This window comes from Andrena cerasifolii, chromosome 3, assembly GCF_050908995.1.
Source record: "Andrena cerasifolii isolate SP2316 chromosome 3, iyAndCera1_principal, whole genome shotgun sequence".
Classification (NCBI taxonomy): domain Eukaryota; kingdom Metazoa; phylum Arthropoda; class Insecta; order Hymenoptera; family Andrenidae; genus Andrena; species Andrena cerasifolii.
The window spans coordinates 10127507-10153526 of record NC_135120.1 but is presented as its reverse complement, the minus strand read 5'-3'; the positions used below and the strand labels follow the sequence as shown (position 1 = coordinate 10153526).

General features: G+C 44.5%; 2 protein-coding genes across 6 annotated transcripts; one reads left to right on the top strand and one right to left on the bottom strand.

The window, feature by feature from the left end:
* Nucleotides 1-281: 281 nt before the first annotated feature.
* On the top strand, nt 282-3950 carry LOC143366636 (RISC-loading complex subunit TARBP2). 5 transcript variants are annotated; one of them, XM_076807838.1, is made up of 4 exons: nt 282-609; nt 826-1349; nt 1417-1715; nt 2602-3069. In XM_076807838.1, exons 2-4 carry the CDS (start codon nt 1008-1010, stop codon nt 2657-2659), a joined length of 699 nt encoding a protein of 232 aa, XP_076663953.1. In that variant the 5' UTR covers nt 282-609; nt 826-1007; the 3' UTR covers nt 2660-3069. The 5 variants fall into 5 exon arrangements, with proteins under 5 accessions (XP_076663953.1, XP_076663954.1, XP_076663951.1 ...); XM_076807839.1 differs by lacking the exon at nt 2602-3069 and adding an exon at nt 3932-3950 and having other exon boundaries at nt 288-609; XM_076807836.1 differs by having other exon boundaries at nt 293-565; nt 1417-3069.
* Nucleotides 3157-25849, bottom strand: Dhc1 (dynein axonemal heavy chain 1). Its single transcript, XM_076807840.1, has 33 exons — nt 25757-25849; nt 20686-20925; nt 20398-20552; nt 20061-20284; nt 19712-19989; nt 19461-19634; nt 19117-19346; nt 18844-19043; nt 18505-18728; nt 18166-18341; nt 17908-18090; nt 17449-17847; nt 17063-17313; nt 16457-16944; nt 16123-16377; nt 15809-16037; nt 15022-15695; nt 13921-14726; nt 13637-13844; nt 13174-13560; nt 12906-13078; nt 12475-12841; nt 12189-12383; nt 11982-12120; nt 11573-11849; nt 10892-11333; nt 9444-10801; nt 5727-9304; nt 5374-5600; nt 4987-5298; nt 4288-4739; nt 3918-4212; nt 3157-3568 (listed from the first exon to the last, which is right to left on the bottom strand). The coding sequence occupies exons 1-33, from the start codon at nt 25847-25849 to the stop codon at nt 3182-3184; spliced, it is 14076 nt and encodes a 4691-aa protein (XP_076663955.1). The 3' UTR covers nt 3157-3181.
* Nucleotides 25850-26020: the final 171 nt, after the last annotated feature.

The following is a 26020-nucleotide window of genomic DNA, read 5'->3' as shown; positions in this document are numbered from 1 at the left end:
CGCGTTATGGTAATACGTTGCATGCTATATTTGTTTAGTTTAATTGAAAAATTTGTTAGTTACTACGGCGCAAGTATCAACCTCGTGCATATTTTCAAACCGCCTTTATAATAACATTATTCCCTACGTACAGGTCATAACTAGTTTATTTGAACAATGTGGATGCCTAGACGTTTTAACGCAGCTTCGATTTTCTTCCAAAACTAATTCCGTGGGAATATTACAGTTCCATTAACATGAATTTACGTAACTTCAAACAGAATGCTCGCAATGCGTGTTCAAATTTTAGATCGTCCGAGTCACGTGACTCAAGAATCTACAGAATATTTCGTGTTTCAAACGAAGCTGCGAGAGCAGTCGCCGATTATTTCACGTTTACGTCTGTGTAATTATTGTGAACTCAAATATGTTAAGTTAACACACAATTTGATTTATACGTAACTTTTCGAGAGAAATGTTGCAAGCCGTACCATGCAGTGTTTGCTGGAATTAACAAACCTGGCCGCGTTGGAGATCATGGGGATTTACACAATTTAATCAACACGGTTCAGGATTTATCGTAGTGGTTAGTTGTTAGCACATAAATTAAGGCAATAGAGCAAAGAACTGGTATTAAGAAAGTTTCTTTTCACTACGTAGTCAGTACCGCTGTAATTAGGTTATTTTTTACACGTATTTGCGCACATCATCACAGTAACAACAATTGTTTATACTCGTTTTTTTGCACTGTAAACAGAAATGACCTAGTATAAAAGAACGTACTTTTTCGTTTGCGTGTACATGTTTTCGCAGATGTTTTCACGTGCTCTTTTAATTCTGTCATAGGTAGTGTTAGGTAAGAGATACTTGAAGGCAGCACAAATGTGAAAGAGTTGTTAACCACTCTGTGGAATATTGATATCGCTAATTGAGAAGACTGTTCGACTGAGCTTTCTATTGCTAGTGCACACGAATATTTGGAATATATTAAACCCGAGATACAGTTCCCGGATTTATGACCATTAAATATGAGTAAAACACCTGTGTCTATTCTGCAAGAAATGATGGTGAAAAAACAATTAGTACCTAACTACGAGCTTATACACGACGGAGGTGGCACACACATGAACACGTTTACCTATCAAGTGACGTGCGATGGTCATCGTGCGTCCGGTACAGGTCGTTCTAAGAAGGATGCTAAACACGAAGCTGCGCATGCAATGTTGAAAGTTATCGCTGCGTATAATAGTTATCCGCAACTGCCAGCGGCCAGGGAAGAACCAGTAAGAACACCCATAGCTCCGGTAGTTCCGGAGCCGCAGAGGATTCCACCGAGTGTGCCATTTCTTAACGCTGTTGGTATTTTGCAAGTAAGCAGTGTTCATGTACTTTATTCGCTGTACCGCGGCGGCGTTACTTAGGTACGTATTGTTGCAGGAATTGTGTATTGAGAATAATTTACAAGACCCCGAGTATGTTCAAATTAGCGACATCGGGCCGCCACATGCAAAGATTTTTACCATTGAATGCAGAGTCGCTGCGTTTAAAGAAGTCGGCATCTCTAGGACGAAAAAGCAAGCTAAACAGGACGCTGCTAAGAAGATGGTAGATAAAATAAACGATCTGGTAGCTGACATGAAAGACATAGATTTGTCTGACGTGGAAGAAGATGAGAGCATGAAGGAAGAGACGCGTTGTAACGCCATCGCGAAATCCCGTTACCTTACATTATCAAGGTTACCTACAACAAAGAAACTTAACTTAGGCTTTAAAGTGTCGGAGTATCACCTTAAAATTAAGAACTCGTTTAGTAGCGAAGCACGCGAACAAATGGTCGATAAACTGAAGTCTCTTATTCCACCAGACCATAGCGAAATTTCCGAGGAGTTTGTAGAATACCTATCATCAGAGTTTAAAGACTTCTTGTCAAAGATAGATCTAGATATCTCAAGTATGTCTTTAGAATCTATAGCCCTAGATTCCTATATTACAGTAATGAGAATTAATACTGTACTGGACATTGTACAAGTTGGGTTGGGAAAAACGAAAGAGGAAGCGGAATATTACACGCTATTAAAATTAATTAATAGCATGATGTTTCTTTTGGAATAAATGCAGCCAGGATAACTGGAACTCTGGAAATTGAAATAAGTTGATAACATAGATTTTCGCAAAGAAAAGAACATTTTATTGGGAGGTCAACATATACTTTACTAAAGTATCTTATTTAAGTCTTATTTAAAATGATTTTCAATAACACAGGATATTTCTTTATTTACGAAATCTTTGTTTTTGTTGAAACGTTGTTTCTTACATTTGTAAAAAAAAAGCCAATCAGTGAGATTAACTGTAATCATGTATAAACCGTAATTTAGATTTTCGTTATCGCAATGGTAGAAAGCTCTTTTTTCAAGAACATACAAAGTAGTTTGTATTTAATATGCATTGCACGTGTGATAATGTGCCACATGTCTATACGGCAAAGTTATTTCTCTTTTTGTAACGAATTACTACAAAAATGAAAAGAAATAATTTAAAGTATTCTTTAATTTTACTAGAAATCGTAAAAATTACTAAGGAGCTTCTGACCAATTCGTGATATAGTTCTTATTTCTTTTGCAGAATTTTAAATGGTCCGCGATCCAAGGTAGAGAAATGCGAAAAAGAAGTAAAGAAATGATTGCGCTATTAAAGTTGTTAAAGAGATTTATGTATTTATTTTATACTGCTGTTGCACTATAGATGTATATGATCACCATGTTTATTTTCTTAATTTTTTATTTGGGATCTTCACAATCAAATTTTCGTACTTTCTCTTTAATAAGTATGTAAGTGAAGATGGAAAGGAGTTAATGATAAACGATATATTTTTTTAAAACACGACGAAACAAAGTGCAAGACCAGATTTTATAGCTACGCGCTTATAGTGTTTATTTTTATGTGAAATTTTGGTTTTTGGAACAAATGATATACAAATTTCACCAGTAAAGTAATTTTGAGCTCTAAACGAATATTGTGAATTCTCGAAAACAAAATCATTTCTTTTGTATGCAAAACACAATAAATATATGGTGATTTGGAATCATAGAATTGGCTTAGAATATATTGTTTCAAATGCTACCCAGTTCAGCTTATTGAATATGGTGATTCCGTGAGCGCGTGAAATGAAAAGAAATCGACGTGGTTTATGAAACTCTTTATTTCATTTGATGTCGCATAAAAGCGCTACACCTCGTAATGTCCAGTGCCGAGGATTATGGTCGGTCTCGAAATCGATCGACCCCACGTACTTTGTGTCCGTTCTCTGTGGCTTTCTATATATAGGGCATTCATAAAGTTTCGGATCTTTCCCCGCCGTTGTGTTTATCGCATAAATGTAAATCACTGGCATCTGTTCGTACAGGACCTTCGGTTTACTTTCCACCAGCTTGCCGGTTTTACGATCGAGCGATGCACCTTCTAGGAACAGACCGTGAACGTAAACCCCTTCCTGGGGCTGGTTCTTCATATCTTCCTTATTGAATCTCGTAATCAGATTTTGCAGGACGACCGAGTCGAGGGCCCATCCTTTGTGCGCCCGTGTCACTTCCTGTAGCATACGAACAAATTTCCTTTCACCATGTAAAAAGCATATTTCGGTTACTTAGCTTGGAACTACGTTACCAGGCACGCAATCCACTGAGGTACACACGAAACTTTCGGTTTCATAGGAACACGAGCTTATTTTATAGTTTAAGTAGTGTACAATAACCGAAATAAAACTCCGTTTATTACAAGCAGGTGAAACATATTCCTCATATTTATCACATTCTTCATTAGTAAAGGCTATCGAAATCCGTATGGAGTTATATTCTTATCCTTATGGAAATGTTTGCAAAAGTTGTGATCTTGTTAAGTAGATCAGCGTTGTAAGATGATTAACTATAACTTTAACTAACTTGTCGCATAGCAGTTAAGAATCCCTGGGGATTGAAGAATCCAGTCATCCAGAAGACCTTGGGCCGTCCGTGGATGCACCACTGCCTAAACTGATGGTCCCGTTCCAGAAGTTCTGTGTACCAAAATCCAAGCGTCGCTGATTCCCAGGATATCTTCAGCCACTTCTCCGGGATGCGGGCGTCGTACATTGCATCGAGCGATTTCCGTAAGCCTTGGCTCATCACGATGGTACCCTCAATAGCCAGCTTCAGATCTGTCAGCGTGCTACGAACTTCTTTGATTACTCTCGTGATCCTGAGAAACGCATTACCATTGACCAAAGTCTGTTTTCATCGAAAGAAGAAGGAGGAATGAATGTAGGACCTTCACCTATCGATCTCCTGCCTCAGGAATATGTTCATGGGCAGCAACGCCCCCATTCGTTGAAGCGCCTCTTTCACTTCGAAAGAGTTGTACTGCTTCGGTAATTTGGATAACATGTCGTTAGCCAACTTGTACACGACGTTCTCTCTGGTCTCGCCACCCTGTGCACCTCCCTCTTTGGGTTGTACGCTCAAGATCGTGTCCAGTATCCCCTTTGCCGTGTTTATTTGGTAGGTGATGTCCGCGTTTGGATGCAAGCCAAAGACTTCCGGTGTATCGGTGGCAGGCAGTCCATCTATGTAGTCCAAGTATCCTTGCAGGTTCCTGGTCTGCGGCACCTTGTATCCGCGGTAAAACTCGAAGCCAGGCCGTAGCAACACGTCGCAGAACCAGACGTGCGTAAAGGTGGTCAGCAATCGTTTGTCGAAGTCATCGGTGACCCTGCCACCGTATTGAACCTGTGTTGGAGGATTGACAGTCGTACGACTAGAGATAATGATGTTGCTCATCCTTGCTTTAATAGTATGTGTTTTCAATTTCAATAGCGAATGGCCAACTACGAGGACACTATTTTGTAATAATGGACTTCTTGGAGCAGGATTTGATGATCGGTGATTGATTCGATATACATAAATGAACAGTTAATATCGATCACCGATGGTCACAGCAATGCCGATGATACTTTATCAAACGAGACCTACATACCTCCCCAAGCATGTAGCAGACAGTTGGCCACGACACTCCTCTCTTTGGGTCCATATCGTCCAGATGGTTCTGTATAAATTGAACCGAAGCGGCGAAGTCAGCCTGGTTGAACTCGTACGGTATGTTCCAACCGAGAGGCCCGAATTTCCTTCGCTCCTGCACCACGGTGTGCAGAAATGCAACAGCGTACAGCAACGGGGGCCACTGTGACTGCGTACTGTAGTCGAGTGTGTCCTGCGTTACACTTTGGTAAGTCCTCTTCAAGCTGGCTCTGATACCTTGAGGTGGTTCGTTTGTAAATTTGATCGCCATCTGGGGTACAAAGTCGATTTGAATACTCGTAGGTATGAGTTCATTCTTAATGGTTTTAATGAATAAGACACAAACCTGTAGTAAACCAATAGGAAACTGCGAATGGACTTCGGTGGTCATCCACAGCCTGAATGCCTCGTGGACGGTATCCGTTTCAACGAGGGCGTCCATTACTTCCGTGCAGAAAGGCAGGGACAGATGGATGTTCTGCAGTAGCACCCAACCGCCGATGTTCATGGCGTCCGAGATCAACTTTCGCGCATGAAATTCTTGGCCTTGACCCATGGACACTGACCGCAACTCTGTAACAGTAATTGTACGTCTTTCGTTGCTTGGGGAGCGGTAATCGAGCAATCTATTAACAAAGCTCATTCATCTGTGCCTTGTTTCTTCTGTACTTTTCGCACTTAGGGGATTCAGTTGCTTACGAATAGATTTCTGCTTCGCCAACGCCGTTATCTGTGGGCTAGGGTCTGATCCAATCGATAGTATGCATATAAGCGGGGTCCTCACTTCGGATTCCAGCCAAGTGACCTCCAGATCCAAAATCTTGGCTTCTCCATACTCCTTTCCCAGAGATTCAATCACGTAATTCCTTGCTTGGGACAGAGTTCTATCTGGGCTCCACGACCTGATCAAAAGTAGCTTTCTGAACACGTCCAGCTTCTTCTGGTATCCGCAAGGAAGATCCTCCTCCTCGGGCTTCTCTTTCTCGTACCACACTCGCCATTCTTTCTCGCTGAATTCGATTTTTGATAGTACATCCGAGAAGGTTTCCAGTTTGCTGATCTCGACCAGGTTCAGCCAAGTAATATCAAGAATCCACTTGAATGGTTTTGGGGCGACAGCATTTAGGTCCAGGGATGCACCTCCTTTTATAAACGCGTTGAATTCCGCGTGAGAGATCACGCCCCGCTGGCAGTCTATCTTCATTCCCAACATCAGCGTGAACAACGATTTGTGCCTTTCGTACAGGCTTCTCAAAGTGAAGGCCCACACTTCGTACGTGAGGTGGCGGAGGATTATGTTTATACGGTCGCTGGTGATAGGACTCTTCGTCGACTTCGTGATCGAATTGTCGAATATAGTCAGAAACTGTCTCAACGAGTTCTGGTACATCACGTTCACGTTACTCATCTCCACGATGAGGAAGTACAAGATGGAGCCCCTCGAAGCGACCGCGCGGAATTCCTCGCGGGCTAGGGTGATCTTCTTCTCAGTCAAAGCAGACACCTTCAGCTTCTCATTAACCGACTCCGCCGTTGTTTTCGTTTCTCTGAGGACATTTATGAGCGCTTCGTCGTCCACCAAAGAGCCTTCGGAGGACGTGAGTCTATGTAGAAGGGTACTTTCGAGTTCCTTCATCGATCGTTGGTTCGTCATGACAGATTCAAAGAGGGCTACTCTCTCCGCCTCTAGATCTGCCTTCTCCATGAGGATCACTCTGCCCAACAGCTGATCCTCCAAGCCTAACATGGTGACGGTGAAGTCGATTATCGATGTTTTCGCTGAGATCTCCGGGCTGTACGCTGGGTTCGGCAATTTCGTAGTAACGTACAGCATAAAGCCTGGCATCACGTCGCATTCCTTATCTCCAACGATCACCTTCTCTATGGAGCCAGATTTAATAAAATTCTTCTCGAGCACGTTGTCGAGCACTGGATCCAGCTCTTCCGCTATATCTTCTATGAGTAACGGTCTGCCTAGAGACAGACTGTCCTCCAGGTGGGTCCTGAAGTACTTGTGATTGAGGGAGGTGATCTGTAACTCGTTCATGCTCTCCTTGTTCTTGATCCACATCTTCCCCTGATTTTGGGGATCTACCAGCAGGGGATACGACGACGACTTGGTTACGATAAGCGCGTTTTGCACGGAGAGCTCGTCGTTTGGCAGACCTTGAAGCGTCCATTCAGACATGGTCGCACTGTCGACCAGCATGCTCGTGATATTCAGGTTTTTAGTGAAGGGAATAGATTTGGTCGCTAAAATGTTCATCCAAGCGGACACCAAGCTGGCCCTGTACTGTTGATTGTATGGTCCACAGTACGATAAGAAGCCCGTAGCTAACAGAACGTCTCCTACTAATCGTCCCAGCTGCACTTTGAATTCGCTACTCTGCTCAGTCCAGCGTACCTTTTCACCTCCCAGCCCGTTGATCAGCGCAGTCGCAGCAGTCATTTTTCTGAAGCACACGTTCGCAGCATCCATCAGCCTCTGCTTCTCCGATACGGCTGAATCGTACTGTTCTTTAACCGCCTGCAGAGCCATTTCCCTCTCAGACAGTTCCCTCTCAGCGTTCGCCAGATCTTCCATGGCTACCTTCAGTCTGGCTTCCTGCATGGCCAGGTTGGCTTTCAACGGAAGAACCTCTTTATTCACAGAGTGGAAGAAAGCCATGGCCTTGGTCCAGGACAACAAGCCCGCCACGTCGCCGCAGACTCGCCTAGCGGTTTCCATGTTATAGTCTTCCATCTTAAAGTAAGGCTGCAGTAGCTCGACCATTTCATTGTTTATTATATCCTTTGGATAATTCTGTAACTGAAGAAGAAACGTCGTGCTGGCCATCAGTTTCAAGGATTCCGCCCAAGAAGGCTTTGGGCAGGCCGCAGCAGCGTCTGCTACGGCCGATCCAATCTTGCGTTGAAACAAAATTAATACGCAGTCCATGATTCTCATGATAAGATGCGGTGGTCTGCCTAGCTTCCTGACGGTAGCTATGTGAGCAGGCTTGATGGTGTTCAAAGCAGCCTCCGCCTCTTCCAGCGCTGGCTTAGCAGCTTCCAGTTTCTCTTCAGCCAGTGCTTTCTCTTCGGCTATGCAGGCCACCAGTTGCTCAGCCTTTTCTTTCACCTTTTGCACTTGGTTCTTGAACGCCTCCGCCTGCATCGCTCTCTCGGTCACCTCCAACAAAACAGTTTCTGCTTTCTCAGAAGCTTGCACCAGTTCCGTCTCCATCGCGGCGAGGTCCCTCTTCAAGATTTCGACCGATATTGAAGCCTCCTCCAGCTTCGCCAGGCCGGTGTCCATTCTCTTAGCTCCCTCCCCAAGCTCGTGCTGTTTGCTGTGGTAGATGTTCTTGTAGCCGCCGATGAAGTTCAAATACGACTTTGGCGTGACGTGGGTGGCTCGACGGAATCTCTGAAAATACTCAGCGGATGTGACCGCAACGATGTCTTGTATGGAGCCCAGGGCGTTCACCAGCTCAGCCTTGACTTCGTTCGTGCAAGCGATGTCGAAGTCGTATAGGAAGTGTTTGGCGACCAATATCAAGGCGTCCTTGGGCCATGGCTGAAACCAGTCGATGGTGCATCCCGATATGAGAGCTGGGAAACGCTGCGCACGGTTTCGGAACTTCTCTCCGACGGGAGAGAAACAGAAGACCACGTGTAGGTTTTGGCAAGTTCGCTGTAGAAAGAAATCCATGACCAGCTCGTTGTTGATGGACCGTTTCGGGTTCTCGCGTTTGAGAATAGGAGTCAGTTCTAATATGATCTCCTGTTGTTCATCCCGTGTGAACAAGTTACTGATCACGCCGGAGCTGAGGATGTTGTTTAGGTACTCCAAGAAACCTTCCTCTTTGATATCCAGATCGGTGAATATGAAGGTGGTCCCTTTACCTTGAGCTCCACACGCTCGGTAAAGGTATCTGAGATCTTCCAAGAAGTTCGCCACGTTATAAGACCTCGTCAGAGTGATTTGGAAGGTTTTGTAGCCAGCGATAAAGGAGGATAACTTTGTAAGACTCTGTTTGCCCGATCCCCCGACACCCACCAGCATCACGTTCCCTTTCGGATGCCTGATGACCCTGGATATCTTGACCAAGTGCAACATAGCGTCGGGGAAGAAGACCAAGTCCATACCAGAGCCCCTTTGCATCTCGTTAAACTGCGATAGGAACATTTCCAATCTATCTCGAAGAGTTTGATCGTCGTAAACTGGTTCGTACACTTTTGGCAACTCCACGTCGGCGTCTTCGCTTTCATCGCCAGTGGGTTCTGGAGCATCCCTACGAATTACAATTAAAATAGCAATTTCATGGCACATGGTGTTCCTCCTACATAAGTGAAGCATGAAGTGATTATTAAACATTAAAAGATATGAGAAAGTTTGCCTGTATCAATTTTAGCGTAGAATCAAATGTTTACCTCATGAAGTCCACGAATGCAGGATTCTGGCCCAGCATGTCCACGTATGTTTCCCCCAGCCTGTCATTTACGACTCTTACTATCTCTTCCTCGAACCACTGTTTATCAGCCTTTATAGTAAACCTATCACTGAACACGCGGCTGCATTCGTGTTTCCACAGCAGCATCAGGACACTTTCTTTGTCAACAACGGTAGACAGTGTGCCAACCATGCCTTGCCAGATTCTCGACAGGTCTCGGAGGCTGAACACGTAATGGAACTTAGCTGGGGTTGGCAGCAAGTTGGTTCTAGTCCTGTCCCAAAGTATCCTCGTCAGAGGGACCATCTTTTTCACGAGACTCCTGACTTCCATCGAGAATCCTCGTTTAACGTTGTAGTGGCCCTCCCCCAGGGCGCTGAAGATTCGATCGATGGACGCCTCGTCAGGCAACGTACAATTGAAGATGCAAAACTGCCTCTTCAGTCTCGATGGAATATCGTTCCTTCCTCCGCCAGGCTGGCTCATAGCAGCAAGGAACGTCATATCCACGATGCTGGTGAAGTCTCCAGGCTTCTCGAGGGAGTAGAAGCCCTTCATGTCCATAGTCTGACGGACGATTTCGTTGGTAACTTGGTCACCCCACTCGTTTATCTGTGGTAGATTGATGTCATCCACGAACACCATCATCTTCTTGCCTCCCGGCGGCCCAAACGTGTTACCCAAACGTTTCTCCACGTAGCTCTCAATCGTTTTCTGAAATTGGCACGGGCTCGTGGCCGAGCTGAAATTGAAGGATCGACTCAACGTAGTCTCAGGATTCGCCTTTCTCATGTACGACTTCATCATGACCGTTTTAGCAGAGCCCTGCTCGCCTATTAGCAGCACAGCTTTATCTTGACGACCGATTAAGTCAATCAGATACTGTATCCTCACGTTGTCAGGAATGGGAACCAGCACGTTGCTGTAATCAGGTGTCGAGTATTCTGGATACACGTAGTTGGTCACCATGCTCGCCCAGGTTTCCCATTTACCCTTGTCCGTTACGTAGAAATCGAACACCATCGCATCAGGATACTTCTCAGAGTTTGGTAGATCCATGCTCGTGAAGTTTTCACGGAGGTACGAGTCGTACTTTCCTCTGTCGGGCTTTTCCAAAAGCGCGCCTATGCCCCAGACCAAGGCAAACACGTAGAGGCGTCCCACGTGGTCCGCCGTCATTGGTTGACGCTTCTCTTCTTCCGTCTCTTCATCCTCCTGCTCCTCTATGGGCGTCTCGGGGGGAACCAGGCCCTCGAGAAGGCACAGCATCTGTCGCACTATGTTGCATTGCAGGACATCAATGGTCAGCGTCAGAACTTGAGTACTCCATGAGAAAATCTGTGACGATGTGCAAACATTGCCATAAAATTGATAGAACTTCTGGAATCTGGAATCACAGAATCTACAGGCCCTTGAATACCCTCTTACCTGTGCGAAGGAATCCGCGAAACGTTGACCGAACACCTCCTCCTCCAAAGGGGTTCGTGTTTTCAACCAAGCAGTCACTACGGGGTTCCAGTCCAGCCCCGAGGAGCTCATGTACACCATCCCGTTACGGGACACCGTGGCGGGGCTAGCATTGTCGATGTTATGGGGTTCGAAGATGATCTTGCACGTGGGTGCCATCGATAAACGGTCACCGTTCGCCAGAGTGAGGGTTCTGTTATCGTCCAACACGGAATTCAAGTTTTCGATCCAGATACTGTCGACGGGTCCATCGAGGACCATCCACACGTGCTCTCCTTCTTTTAGTTTCAAGGTTTTCCGCCACAGGGCTGAGAATATCCCATCGGTCCAGTCATTGGTCGCCACGTCCAGTCGGCCGAACATTTGAGCGGCTGTGATGCTCTTTGGATTCATCCTCATTTCTCTGCAAAGTTGGTGTCAATCATCGGTCTACAAACGGAGGAAACTTCCTACTATTTCTCCCTAATGATACTCGGAACTTGGAGCTTGTTTCATGGGCGATTATTACGCCGAAACTGACTAGAACCCAGAAGACCCGTTCAATAGTGTTGAGACTACGTAAGTCTCGACTGTGGGCATTCTGATACGCTCACCATCTGAAGTTCTATAAATCGTTCTGTGAACATGCTTAAGTTCGATTACCTATGGAAATCACCGCACTGCGTCAAAGCTCTCATCAGAATCTGTATACACGTCGTTTTCCCAGCTCCAGTTGGACCCAGTGTCATTATTCCATGTCTCACACTCTGCGTCTCGTATAATTGTATCAACTTTAACACCCATGGTGGATGGCATATCAATCCGGCTTCTTCCACTTGTTGGGTTATAGCAGCCTCTAGCTCCGGGTAAGAAGTCTTCTCCAGAGCCTGATTCGGGAAGAGATCCGCCACCAGGGAGATGAAGAGTGGCTCGTCTTCGTCTGAAAGTATTAGTGGAGCAATTAAAAGAAATTCACGGTGCTTTAGAGACATGAACTCTGACTGAATTATACTAAACACTTCTACTTTTAAGCGGTGTCAACTTATTTAGTGGCCTTCCGCAGCAATGTTACCTATTAGTTTCGAAAGATTCATGTCTCTCAACACGCGCATGACGATTGTACTCTCAGAGTCTTTCGAGTTCACTCTTTTCGACGCTCCCAGAGTTCTCAGCACGGATAATATGTTCCTTAGGCCGAAGTCATAGTGAACCTTTAAAAAGAAACAGATTGCCAACCCTTACCAAACTATTCGTTCGAACTTTCCTCGCGTAGAATTACCTGTTTGGTAAGTTGTTCCTCGCAGAGCTTGTACAGCGTGTAAAACTTACGAGCAAGCGTGATATTCTCCAAGAACCCGCAGCTAGCCAATTTCACCCGAATAATAATTTGTCTATCGGGTACCATCATGGCAACGGTACGAAATTGAATTTTCAGATTCTCTGGTAGCTCCTTCCTACCAGCGTATCCAGGATTCTACAACACGCATTTTTCAATTCCAAGCCTCGCAGTCCTTTAGTTTGATTTTCTAATACAGCATGCTTTATTACATGTAAGTTTTCTTTACCATAGTTATGAATATTCCCAGCTCGGGGCACATGTCTATCAGATCGCCGTCAGTAAAGACGAATTGTTTTTTTTTCTCTTTCTTCGCGGCCAGAACGACCGCCACTTGTTGAGCAGCGACGGATAGAACTGGTAGCTCAATTCTGTTGAACTCGTCGAAGCAACCCCAGGAACCACTCTGCGCCAGACCTTTATAAATTCGCCCCAACCCCCTGTAATCCATTTGATCGGAACAGTTGAAGACCACCACGTACTTGGCCAAGGTTTTGCCCATGTCCTTCACTGTTTCAGTTTTCCCAGTTCCAGCTGGCCCGCACGGTGAACCGCCCATTGACATCGACAACGCTTGCGCTAGAGTTATGTAGCACCTGCGTAGGTGAATGAATTCGGGAGTACATCCAGTGGAGTTTAGACGTAATTCGTTGCACTTACCTGTCCGTTAATGGAGTGATAACTAGCCGTTCCGTGCAGCCTAGATATTCATTTTGGTACGTAAAATTTACGTCTGTTATGCATATCGACGTTTTGTCTAGGTCTTCCTTGAAGTAAAATCTGCACTGCTTCAGCCACTCGAAGTCGTTCACCGATCGCACGTTCAAACGGCACTGTGCGAGAAATTATTTCGAGAAATGTAGATGGTTGTAAAAGGAAACCGAGCAATGGTGATTAAATACACGAAGCTTTTGTTCCAAGAACGTACCAATATATCAAAGATGTCTCGTTGATGCACGTGTATAGTGATCAGGGTCTCGAATTTCGTTCTCTCGATCTTCGCGAGATCTCTGGTAGTCTGATCGATCAAGGTGTTCAGCAAATCGAGAAATCTGTTGTTCGTTTCTGTCATGATCTTCTTGTCCGCGCGAGCTTGCGCCAAAGCCATTTCACTATCTCTGGTCCAGACCATCTGTATTCCGAGCAAACCGATCTGGGCGGGCATTTTGTCCAGGAAACCGAGGAGATTGAAGTTCGTGTCGTTGATCATCGAATAGCACTGCCTGATTATCGAGTGCAGAGATTGTTGGGATGTTTGCAAAAGTTGCATCAACCACGTCTCCACTGAACCCTCCGCCCGCACTGCTTTCTCTAGCTATTTAATTAAAAAGTGCGATGGATTAGCGTGGGATCTTCTATTCCTGTGCATTTCTAACGCCTCTAGTACCCACCACGATTGTTTCACCCTCGGACGATACGATGGCAGTCATCTTATTATATTCAATATCGTGAAACTTGACGTAACGCGTGTTGTCGAAAATGGAGAGCAGGTGGTTCTGTATCGTATGAGAATCAGACGCCTGGCCCAGTATCTCCAATAAAGCGGGGTCGGAAACGAAGAAGAATCTTGGGAACATCATACGCTTCTTTTCTAAATACCTGCAATCACAGTTACCATTGACCACTGAACAATTTCGCAATGATTATAAAGTCAGAGGAAATATTAATCGCACACCCGCTCAGAGATTTCTGGCACAGTTCCAGCTGCTCCTGCAGATGAGGGAGAAGTTGCTTCAGCAAATCATCCCCCACGCAGCAGGGCACCACGCCTGGGGTTTCGTGTGCCCTTTGCATGATCTTCTGCCAGCTTTTGTCGATCTTACTGAATCTTTTCGCCTCCTTGGGCAGTTGCTTCGCTATGTCACCCCCGACGAATACCGCCTCCAGGTAGACCCACATGTTCTGCACCAGCAGCCACCTCTCAAGTATTTCGTTGGTGTTGGACAGATCCGTGAGCCACTGCTGTATCTGCTTGCGGAAAGGCGCGTTGTATCGATTGGACATCAGAGAGCCGAGGACCATCAAACTGTCCTCGAGCTGGCCGATCGTTTCGGCGGTGGTGTCCCCTCTCAGCAGTAATTCTCCCCTGTTGTTGAACGATATGAAAGTGAGCTCGTGGGACGACCATTCGTTCACCACTGTCCGCAGCTTCGCCTCGATGTCCTTCTCCTTCATGGCCGAGATGCAGATGTCCTCGATGTCCTCCTTGTACTTCAACAAAGGCGCCTCGAGGATGTTCTTCAAGCAGAAGCCCTCGCTCTCGAGATCGAACGTGTACCCCGTCACTTCCACGATCCTGTGCCAGTGACGCGGCTTCATGGCCTTGTTGGCCATCAATTCCAGAAGCGGGCACATGTCGTTGAAGTCGTCGATCGTTTTCTTCAGGGCGAAGAACGCCGGCCATTCCTTCAGACCCTTCGGCAGCTTGCGGCACCGGTTTTGGAACTCCATTAGCTCGTTGTTTATGTCCTCGATGTTCACCTGAACATTATTTCAACGTCCTTCCTTATACGGCACACCTTCAGTCACCGATATTGATGAGGTTCCTTTTTCGGAGATGAAAGGAGAATGGGGAACGAGAGGATTGTGGAAGGACTGGCTTCGTAGGCAGATCGAGAGAGGAATGCAATTGCCTAACCCAGACCTTTTCTGCGCGATCGTGCGATTTCCATATCAATACGTACTAACGGTACTTTAGTAAAAATTGTTCAGTAAAAAAGGCTTTTGATTATTTTCCGCGTGATTTAGTAGATCGGTTTCGTTGGAAATACCTTACCTCGCCCCAAGGAATGTCGTAGTAGCTGTTGACTCTGTCGATGACGTCGTTGTACAGTTTATATAATTTCTGAAGCAAATTCAGCTCCTTCCTGATCTGCGACAGCACCGGATAATCTGTCATCGGTAAGCCAAACAGTTCTTCGCCGCTTTGGTAAGTCTGCAGCTTCCTCCACATCCCGTCGAATCTGTTCTGGAACAGAATCTGCCTGTCAGAGGCTTCTCTTGGGCTCAGGCCCGGCTGCATAGGCCCCGAGGACCTGTACTCCGCGCAGTACATTTCGTTATCCAGCCGAAACTTCTCGAGATTGTTTCTGAGATCTTCTTCGAACTGAGGCTGCAATCTCAACAGCAGTACATGGCTCTCCTGTGCTCGCGTGAGCAACTGCTGCCAAGTGTACCTCAAGTTGTCGACTTGTTCCAGACAATCCTGATCCACTGGCACTTCGTATCTCGTGACGATGTTGAAAGCTTCCTCGATAGGGTCGATCTTCAGCTCCATGTCCACTTCCTGCTCGCGAATCTTCTTCAGGGTGTCCATGATGAGCCGCACATCGTCGAGGTCGCGAATCTGACGGTCCAGCTTCCGCTCCATTTCGTTCATCAACGCGTAAACGTACTCCATTTCGCGTCGATACTTCTTCTTCATGGCTTGGCCGATTTTGTGAGTGCACGCTGTGCAAGCAACACCATAAAGTTTATGTCAAAGGAGTGTTATTCTGCTTTTGATTTGCGAATTCCGTTGATATTTTTATGTAAATATTTGTAATTAAGTTCTTAGCGACAACCTTTGATTTCCGTATAAAGGCCATATTTCAGTTTCTCTGTAGAGATAGCAATAGACGTCCCAAAGATAATCATGTCTAGTTCCGTAGCTAGAAGGTCTTCAAGTTCACTGTGCTTCCGAAGGGTGGCTTCAAATTCTGGCAAGGAAATTTGCAGCAATTCCCTCATGCTTCGTTCGTCTTTCCAGAGGAATTTGTAAGGTTTCCACCGATCGATGAATTCTGCGAGATCCTGTAACAGCGTTAACGCACTTTTTCCTGGATTCAACAAAATTTCAATACTGTTGGAATCCTTAAATTACTATAAACTTGATTACTGGCTTAAATTCCTGCATGGACGTGCTCAGTATGGATAACAGTTTTATCACTTCCTTGTTGTCCATCACCAAGGCGTGAAAGTTCCTCTCTTGAACGGGGAAAATCGGTCGTTCCTCCGAAATAATTTTGTACAATCTACGCCTCCTAATTTTCGGATCCTCTGGCTCCTCCAGCTTCTTCTTCGCAACCTGCATTTGAGCCCGCATCACGATATCTGCGAAGCTCCTCCTTGGATAAGCGTGTCCCCAAGAATTCTATTCGATTAAATAATCCCGCCGATCATTCCCTAATACTCAGTGCAATCTTTCATCGTTCTGAAATCTGAAAGTCTACCTTGCTGACCCTAGAATTCCACTGCGAAACACCCCTCGCGACGCCAGCAATAGTTTTACCAACCAGTGACAGAACTTCTTGAACATCGTCCAAGCTAGGCTTCACAGTCACTACTGGTATCATTAAGGTTGCATGCAGCAGAAATATCGGGCTCGGTGTCCCTTCTGTTTTAAGAATAATAATTAATTTACGGCCCTGCCTGTCATTTTTGCACGCGACATTCATATTCCATCGAAAGGTACCTGGATCGATTTCACGGATGAATCGTTTCCTGATGGCGTCCAAAGAGGTTCTGGTGACCTTTATTAGAACGTCCACGACTTTTCTCGAGTAGTATCTCCTCATTTCGGAAACTGCATTTCGCACCATGTCCTGCATTCCTTTCGGCAGGGTACCTGTCGTCACCAGAAGTTGATGAGGATTGTCGAACAAGTTCCAGACCAACGACCAGTCCTGCTGGACGGCTTGGTCCACGTCTTCGTCAGTCTCTGTAAATTAATCGCGTAATAAATCGCGACAGAAAGATCTGGATAGCGAGAGATATTCTGCAGCGCGAAGGATGTACAGCGGAGTCCTCCAGCTACAGGAGATAACGTCACGTATCACCTTCGGTATTGAAAAAGTCAAATTGGTCGGAATTAGCGGCGCTTTTGAAGTTCTCCGCAGCGTTCTTAACGAGATCCAGTACTTCCTCGACCGCCTCTTCCACCATCATACTTTTGCGATACAAATCTACCGCTGCGAGCCTGCATATTTCCTCGGTATTCTCCACGAATTCCTCTATCGTCCAAGGCTGATCAGAATCTGGTAGCGCGTGTAAGGTAACTTTCTGCATGCTTGTCAGCACTTGGAGAATCCTTGAAACCCATGGACACACGAGTCTTATCATTGAACATGCCTACTGAATTCCTTAACCCATCGGTCGATACCAAAAGCTTTGTAGACGCGGAATTTTAAAGCCCACAGAGATTTCTATCGCGGTCTATGCGCACCTGTTATCGTACACATCGTGGACTCTCGTGATCAGAATGTCGAACTCTTTGATCTGCTGCTTGGTGCTCCCATAGAAATCCTTCCACTCTGGATTGGTCCACGTCAGGGAAAACAGTCCAGGCTCCAGTAGCGATGCAACGCGGACTAAATGTGGCAGCAGTAGCGGTCTGACCTCCAGTTTAACACGCCTGGCCGTGGAAACGAAGCTCTCGATCATCAGGTGCAAAGAGTCCGTGATCAGCGTGAACTGATCTTTCTTCGCCAGGATCGTTAACGCGACGATCGGTATTTCGAGATTCAGCTTGGCCAAAGAGTCAGCTTCGCGAAGCAGCAGGACCACGCGGCTCTCTATGTTAACCCTGACTTTCCCGGTTTTATCGTCTACCACCAGCAAATACCTGGTCGTTGAAGCAAAGTGGTCATTCGAATCGATTGCAAGGGGCTGATCATCGATTTACCGTTTCAAGCAGTCTTCGATGACCCAGGAATTTTGATGAGTCCAGACTTCAGCGATGTCCGATCTATATTGACTCAGAACGCTCAGAGCATGGTGGTACCTTTTTTCTAATTCAAGTGCGAGCTGCAGTGTCTTCAGCACAGGGTGACTGAACACCGATGTCGCCAGCTCGTCGAGGTGTACTCTAATTGTAAATAGAAAGGTAGAGGATGTAGATTTGGTAGTAGAAATAGGATGAATGATGGGACGTATCTGTTACTTCAGTGAGTTGGCCCAAGTCAATCTTCCAGCGATCGCTGGCATGTGTCTGGGTAACGGCGGATCGTCTCTTTGTCTTCTAAACAGTTTTAATATCCTGTCGATTTCACGGTCGCAGTATTTTACCACTATGTTGTATTTCTCGTCCAGCTTTGTTAATGGTATCTTTTCACTAACCTTGAATGAAGGAATATAGCTTCGAATTAATTAGATACAGATTACGTGCACGCAAGATCGTACTAATGCATGTTAGTGAAGAATTGTATGGTAATTTGGATAGCAATAAAATTGCGTGATGGTATTTTATGGACTGTTAGGTTTACACAAAGCGTTACTTCACTTTTTCAAATCGTGTTAAAAATCGTATACCCTGAGGCGTTTCCCAAACGTCGGCATAATTTTTCTCGATGATATTGCCGATGTTCTGCTTCAGAACATCGGTCTTTGTCATAAAGTCGTCGTAGTCGATGTCGAAATCAGTATTTCTTGGGTCCAGATAGTCGTAGGATTTAGCGGTAGCTACTTGTTCAGCCTCTTCGAAATTCTTTATCGCGTCATCCAGTGCTGTTGAAGCAGAAATCAACAGAGCGATCACAAAAGAAGAACTGAGAACTTGCAAATATATTCGTGAAATTCGGTGTATTCTGCTCTAATCGATATCGTCCAAAGGCTTTTGTACCTTCCCCTAACAGTAGCCCCTCCATTCGCCTTTCGAACAGGCTCTTGTAATCCTGTATCAGCTCGAACATGGTCAAGATCTTTCTTATCCTGTCGCAAAAGGAATCGAACCTCCCAAACACGTGGGTCTCGGAGAACGCGAACTCTTGCTCCGTTATAGCTGGCGAACATCGGACTAATCTGTAGGTTTCCCTGTAAGCCCTTCGAACGCCACAGCATTACCATCTGCTCAGGAAATTAGACAAATACGTCTGGCATTAAATTTTACCATTACTTGTTCAGTCTTAAGCAATGCTTCAACTTCGATCGGGCAGCTGCTCGGTCTTGACCCCAGACAGACTCTCGACCTCTGTTCGTGACGTAGTCTCTGCAGGCCACGATCATCTGGTTCGTGATCTTTATCATCAATGAACTCGTTCGTTCCGAGGTGTTATAGTACCTCGAGACACTGTATATTAAACGAACTGTTTGTAACAGTGACACGAGGGAATCTCTCATTTTCACCTGAAAGTATAAATGCGACGTTGAGCAGCTTTTATTCCAATGCCGTTTCTTTTGTTACGTTAAAATTGGGAAGAAGTGCTTCCGATACCAAGTCACAGTGTTCAATTATCTTACTGGATCGTCCAAGTACAGGCAATGGCAGCACTTCTCCAGCGCCTGGATGAACTTCGCATTGTCTTTAGCTTCGTTGTAACAGTACGTGACTTCATCCTCTGTGTCCACCCAGTCTTTTATCAGCTTCGAGCGCGCGACTTGGAGGCACAGAAGTGACATTCGTATTTCATGATCCTAGAAATGTATAAGGCACGTGTAACGTTTGCCCCACAGTTTTCATGGACGAAACAGCGCGATTGTAAGAACAGGACCTGAAGCTTGTTAACTAGTTGACTGAACTGCGCTCCCCTTCGTTTCCAGTACTCTAATTCTTGCTGAGGCCCGGAAGTGTCGTTCTCTCGCTTCACCTGCTTGCTTTCCGCCATGAAATCCTTCAGCTTCTTAATCCAAGTGTTCACCCTCTCTTCTACGAGGTTCACTGCGTTCTCCTTCGCTATGAACGCTTTGGCCTCCTCGAAGTTGCGCACCCCCCGCATCAACATCTCGTCGTTGTCGAATATGCGTCCCTCGTGGGCCACCTGTTCGCAGACTGTGGAGATGTGGAACATTTTACATATTAGTCATATAAGATAATAATTTGAAGAGCGAGAGGACTGTCACCTTTCAGCGCACTGCAGAAGGACCTCAAACCAGGTAACAGGAGACTCTTGATCATCGGACAGTCGTCTTCTCCCTCTGAACCCGGATGCGCAAGTGCATCCATGAATACGTGTTCGACCACTCGCTGGATTGCTGTTATTATGCCTACCTTCTTTGTGTCTATTACTCCAGTGTATAGGTCCTTTTGAAACCCTTCTTCAGGCAACTGCTTCGAGGTGCTGATCCTGAAATCGGATCCTCCCTCAGTCAGGATTTAATCCTGACGCTTTCTACTATACCTCCACTTGAACTTTTAAACACTATCTGTTCTTCGTAACTTGGTTGCTGCTGAAGCTACCTAAACATGTAGATGCATATCCCAGTGCAAGGGGTTTGCCACCCATCGGTCAAGAACAGTTTCTTCTTCACCAGCTCCTTCATCTCTTTCTGCTCCTTAACTTTCGGTGCTGGCGCAGTGGGACTTGGTCTGGCACTCGAGACTTTCGTCTGTGTCTGCAGAATTCGATGACTGTACCCAAGATACTCCCCCGCCGTTTCAGTAACTTTCGTTCTGACAAATTCTCTTACAGTAAACTATCATGTTCTTGGAAAAATGACTGAACGTCGCACTTATGCGAGCCTTTACCGTTTCTGGAGGGCGGAGGGCTTCCGGCTCCTCCACCTCCTGGTAATACCAGACCAGGGTGGACCTCATGTGCGGTAGAAATAGTAGATTGATTTCATCGAGCATGTCCCCCTCGAATACGTGATCCATGACCTCGTGGCGCGACAGTTGCGTCGCATCCATCAAAAGCTGGAAAGCGAATTCTAGTCGAGGATCCATTTCCCCTCGTCTGGCCTTTCTCTCGCATTCTTCCCGGCGTTTCTGCGATGAGGATGATAGGCGTTTATTCTCGTCGTTACACGCGCAGAGCGCGAATGTGCAGAGTATATGTACGGGTTAGGGGCCACATGTTTTATGGATGCTTGAAAGGCGTGTAGCGCGAACCTATTTCGTTCTGAAAAGGTTTCATCAATTGGGAGTAAGATGAGGTCTTTACATAAGCCATGTCAGGCTGTCAGATAATGGGTAAGTGACATGAACTTAAGTATTCATTGGGTGTACAGTGGTATTTCGAGTAAAGGAGCTTGTCAGGCTGGCGTGTGAAGGACAAAGTGACTTTGGTAGAGGACTGTGATGAACCTCGTGGTAATTACTCTAGAATATCAGAACCGAAAGTATATTCCCTCTCCAGTAGCGCACTGAGGATTTAATCTTGGGGGAGCCGAGTTGAACGGATAAAAATATCTTTAACGGAAATTCAATAAAATTCTTTGGGGGATTATAAAAATTTATTTAAAGAATAAAATCCAGTTGTCTTTTCTTTTTATAAAAGCCTCTTCTTTGAAGGGTCCCAGGGCCCCTCTACCCCCCCCCCCTTCTGGTTGCGCCACTGTCACTCGCTTAAGGGGGTAGACACGGGCAATGCAGCGCGCTGTATACCGACACAATCTGGCCCGAAACATGGGTTCGGGATTTTTCGTTTTTCGTCCTTATATGAGCAGATTTGGGGCTGGGCGAGGTCTCATTCGAAAGAGGAAGGTTCAATGCGGAGCGCTCTGCTCTAGGTTCAACGAGATTGTGTTGATATGTAATAATATCAGTGTCCAAAGTAAAGCAAAATATTGAAGAAAATTTTGCAACAGAAAAAATTTTGCATTCAGAAATTACAAGCTTCGAGTCTTTCAAAAGCATCACATTAACCGCGAACTGTTTAAAGGCCCATGAAAGGCGTAGCTCTAGTTTGCTACTTTAAGGCGATGCCTTCGAAGCTGAAATTCAGAATACCTCTTTTCGCTTCATGTTCTCCTGATACCTGGGCCAAAATCTGGCAAAAATTTTCAGATTGCTCAAAATTGGACTTTGTAACAGGAGAACATGCCGTCGAAAGAGGTGGCACTAAGTAACGTCTTCGGAGAGAGAATCGAGGATGCCTTCGAAGCTGAAATTCAGAATACCTCTGTTCGCTTCATGTTCTCCTGATACCTGGGCCAAAATCTGGCAAAAATTTTCAGAATGACCAAAATTGGGCTTTGTAACAGGAGAACATGATGTCGAAAGAGGTGGCACTAAGTAACGTCTTCGGAGAGAGAGAATCGAGAATGCCTTCGAAGCTGAAATTCAGAATACCTCTGTTCGCTTCATGTTCTCCTGATACCTGGGCCAAAATCTGGCAAAAATTTTCAGAACGCACAAAATTGGGCTTTGTAACAGGAGAACATGATGTCGAAAGAGGTGGCACTAAGTAATGTCTTCGGAGAGAGAATCGAGGATGCCTTCGAAGCTGAAATTCAGAATACCTCTTTTCGCTTCATTTTCTCCTGATACCTGGGCCAAAATCTGGCAAAAATTTTCAGAATGCACAAAATTGGGCTTTGTAACAGGAGAACATGCCGTCGAAAGAGATGGCAAAAATAGGAAATCAGGTTTTTGCAGAATTTCTCCTATACTAGGGGATGAAAAATTTTGAAAAAAATCAGAGGCACTTCTGCTATCGGGGCACATATTAGAGAATTGTTTCAGATTTTTAAATTGAAAAACCAAGCTGTGAAAAATAAAAAACGCCAAAAAATGCGGAACAATGCCGATTGTGTACCGAAGCAGGCTTGTCACTATAATTATATTTTTACTGTAAGTACGTATGATTGTTACTATTGTCCTGAATTTTTTTCAGATTTTTAAATTGAAAAACCAAGCTGTGAAAAATAAAAAACGCCAAAAAATGCTGAAAAATGCCGATTGTGTATCGAAGCAGGCTTGGCACTATAATTATATTTTTACTGTAAGTACGTATGATTGTTACTATTGTCCTGAATTTTTTCCAGATTTTTAAATTGAAAAACCAAGCTGTGAAAAATAAAAAACTACGAAAAAATGCTGAGAAATGCCGATTGTGTATCGAAGCAGGCTTGGCACTATAATTATATTTTTACTGTAAGTACGTATGATTGTTACTATTGTCCTGAATTTTTTTTAGATTTTTCAATTTGTTGCGCCGCAGTTAAAAAAATTAAAAACCGATTTTTTCGTAGTTTTTTATTTTTCACAGCTTGGTTTTTCAATTTAAAAATCTGAAACAATTCTCTAATATGTGCCCCGATAACAGAAATGCCTCTGATTTTTTTCAAAATTTTTCATCCCCTAGTATAGGAGAAATTCGGCAAAAACCTGATTTCCTATTTTTGCCCTTTACTACCCTCCGGGTGGAGATACGAAGTTGAAAAATGCCACAAATGTTTCTTTTTTAATAAGCTTTCGAATGATTCATCGTGAGTCGAATTCGGTTCAAGAGCACATTTGACCATCTTAACCGGCTATACCCTTTAGTATACCTCTTTTCGCTTCATGTTCTCCTGATACCTGGGCCAAAATCTGGCAAAAATTTTCAGAATGCACAAAATTGGGCTTTGTAACAGGAGAACATGATGTCGAAAGAGGTGGCACTAAGTAACGTCTTCGGAGAGAGAGAATCGAGGATGCCTTCGAAGCTGAAATTCAGAATACCTCTTTTCGCTTCATGTTCTCCTGATACCTGGACCAAAATCTGGCAAAAATTTTCAGAATGACCAAAATTGGGCTTTGTAACAGGAGAACATGATGTCGAAAGAGGTGGCACTAAGTAACGTCTTCGGAGAGAGAGAATCGAGGATGCCTTCGAAGCTGAAATTCAGAATACCTCTTTTCGCTTCATGTTCTCCTGATACCTGAGCCAAAATCTGGCGAAAATTTTCAGAATGCACAAAATTGGGCTTTGTAACAGGAGAACATGATGTCGGAAGAGGTGGCAAAAATAGGAAATCAGGTTTTTGCCGAATTTCTCCTATACTAGGGGATGAAAAATTTTGAAAAAAATCAGAGGCATTTCTGTTATCGGGGCACATATTAGAGAATTGTTTCAGATTTTTAAATTGAAAAACCAAGCTGTGAAAAATAAAAAACGCCAAAAAATGCTGAAAAATGCCGATTGTGTATCGAAGCAGGCTTGGCACTATAATTATATTTTTACTGTAAGTACGTATGATTGTTACTATTGTCCTGAATTTTTTTCAGATTTTTAAATTGAAAAACCAAGCTGTGAAAAATAAAAAACTACGAAAAAATGCTGCGAAATGCCGATTGTGTATCGAAGCAGGCTTGGCACTATAATTATATTTTTACTGTAAGTACGTATGATTGTTACTATTGTCCTGAATTTTTTTCAGATTTTTAAATTGAAAAACCAAGCTCTTAGCGCCTCTTATTTGCAACTTTAAGGCGAGGCCTTTGAAGCTGAAATTCAGAATACCTCTTTTCGCTTCATGTTCTCCTGATACCTGGGCCAAAATCTGACAAAAATTTTCAGAATGCACAAAATTGGGCTTTGTAACAGGAGAACATGATGTCGAAAGAGGTGGCACTAAGTAACGTCTTCGGAGAGAGAATCGAGGATGCCTTCGAAGCTGAAATAGCCACTAAACATTTGTTGTCATATAGCATATATTTAGGTTATATTTTCTGTCACTTCGAGGAGCCGACCACATAATAATCACGCGCATCCAGTCTGCGCATTTTCACTAGCCCAATTCAACATTCAATACAATTTTGTATATATAATGTTTGTTGATAACTGCTTTCTGCAGAGGACGTGTAATAAGTGTATTTCATGTTCTGTTTCGGTGCTTTGCTAGTAAAAAAATGTCTAACCTAACAAATTTCATTTTCTGGGGACATTCCCTCATCTATTTTCCCTTTTCACTTAGAATTCCTTACTAGTAACGTAGAATATTGTAGCATAAGCACATTTCATGTAATTAAAATGTACAATGAATTTTCTACGTTTACAGTACCAGCCGACTTTCCGTTTAAATTTTTATAAGTATAACGGAACAGCTGAGAATTTCTTTCCTTATTCAGAATAGAATACAGAAATAGCAAACAGCTTCCTCTCGCGTTCACCGGGTAATCGTCGATCTATCGGTATTACCATTTCTGTGCAGAAAAAAATGCTGTAATACCGACCTGCCGAATCGGCCAGGTCACGTGACGTGTCTACCCCCTTAAGCGAATCGTAAGTGTAGAATCTACACTGTAGCTACGGAGCAAGTGGTCCCGCCCCATCACTAGTCAGACAGTAAGGTACATGCGTCGTCTTTTTCTGTGACTTTTTGAATTTGTTCCCTGAATTTGCGACATGCTTTATGTTGCTATTGTGATAGTGAATAAAGTAGTGAACAAAGTATATGACGATTGAAATGTAAAAGTAATTAAAATTTTGCTAGTGCCGCATTATTCGTAAGGTAGCTTTACCTGTACGGTTTGAACCGTTATTTCATTAGCAAGGCTTTAGCAGGCTCACAATATTATTTACTTTCTACATTTCTTTTTACCCAAGAAACCGCAATAAAGGCAGAATTTTATAAATTTATAAGCAACAAAATGAATCACAGCTTAAAAGGTTCACAATGGTGAATAACATAGCCGCGCGTTTCCCTTCAAAAGTGGAGAAAGGTCGATTCACTAGAACAGAAGCTTCATGCTTAATTTCCTTCGACTGCTGAGTGAAGTTAAAGGTCACGATCTTCGCAAATAACAGTTTGACTAATGCTTCAAATAAGGCGAAGCAGGAAATGGACCAAGGATCGATGCGTAAAAAACAGAGAAATGGAAAATGCTGAACCTGAAGGTCGTCCCCTGTGCCCTCCTCGTCGCTGTCCTCCTCCGAATTCCCCGAGTTTTGTTGGACCAACATAGTTGGCGCTTGTACGAACATGTTGCAGCGAATGGAGCGTAGATAGCCGAAACAATCACTTGACGAAGGGAAGGATGGAACGAAGGAAGGATTCGCCGAGGGTTCCACTCACAAACTGGGGGAGCTTTTAACAGCGAGGAAAGTGGTGCAAGGGGCGAATGCCACAGGTTCGTGTCTGGTACCGCCCTTCTA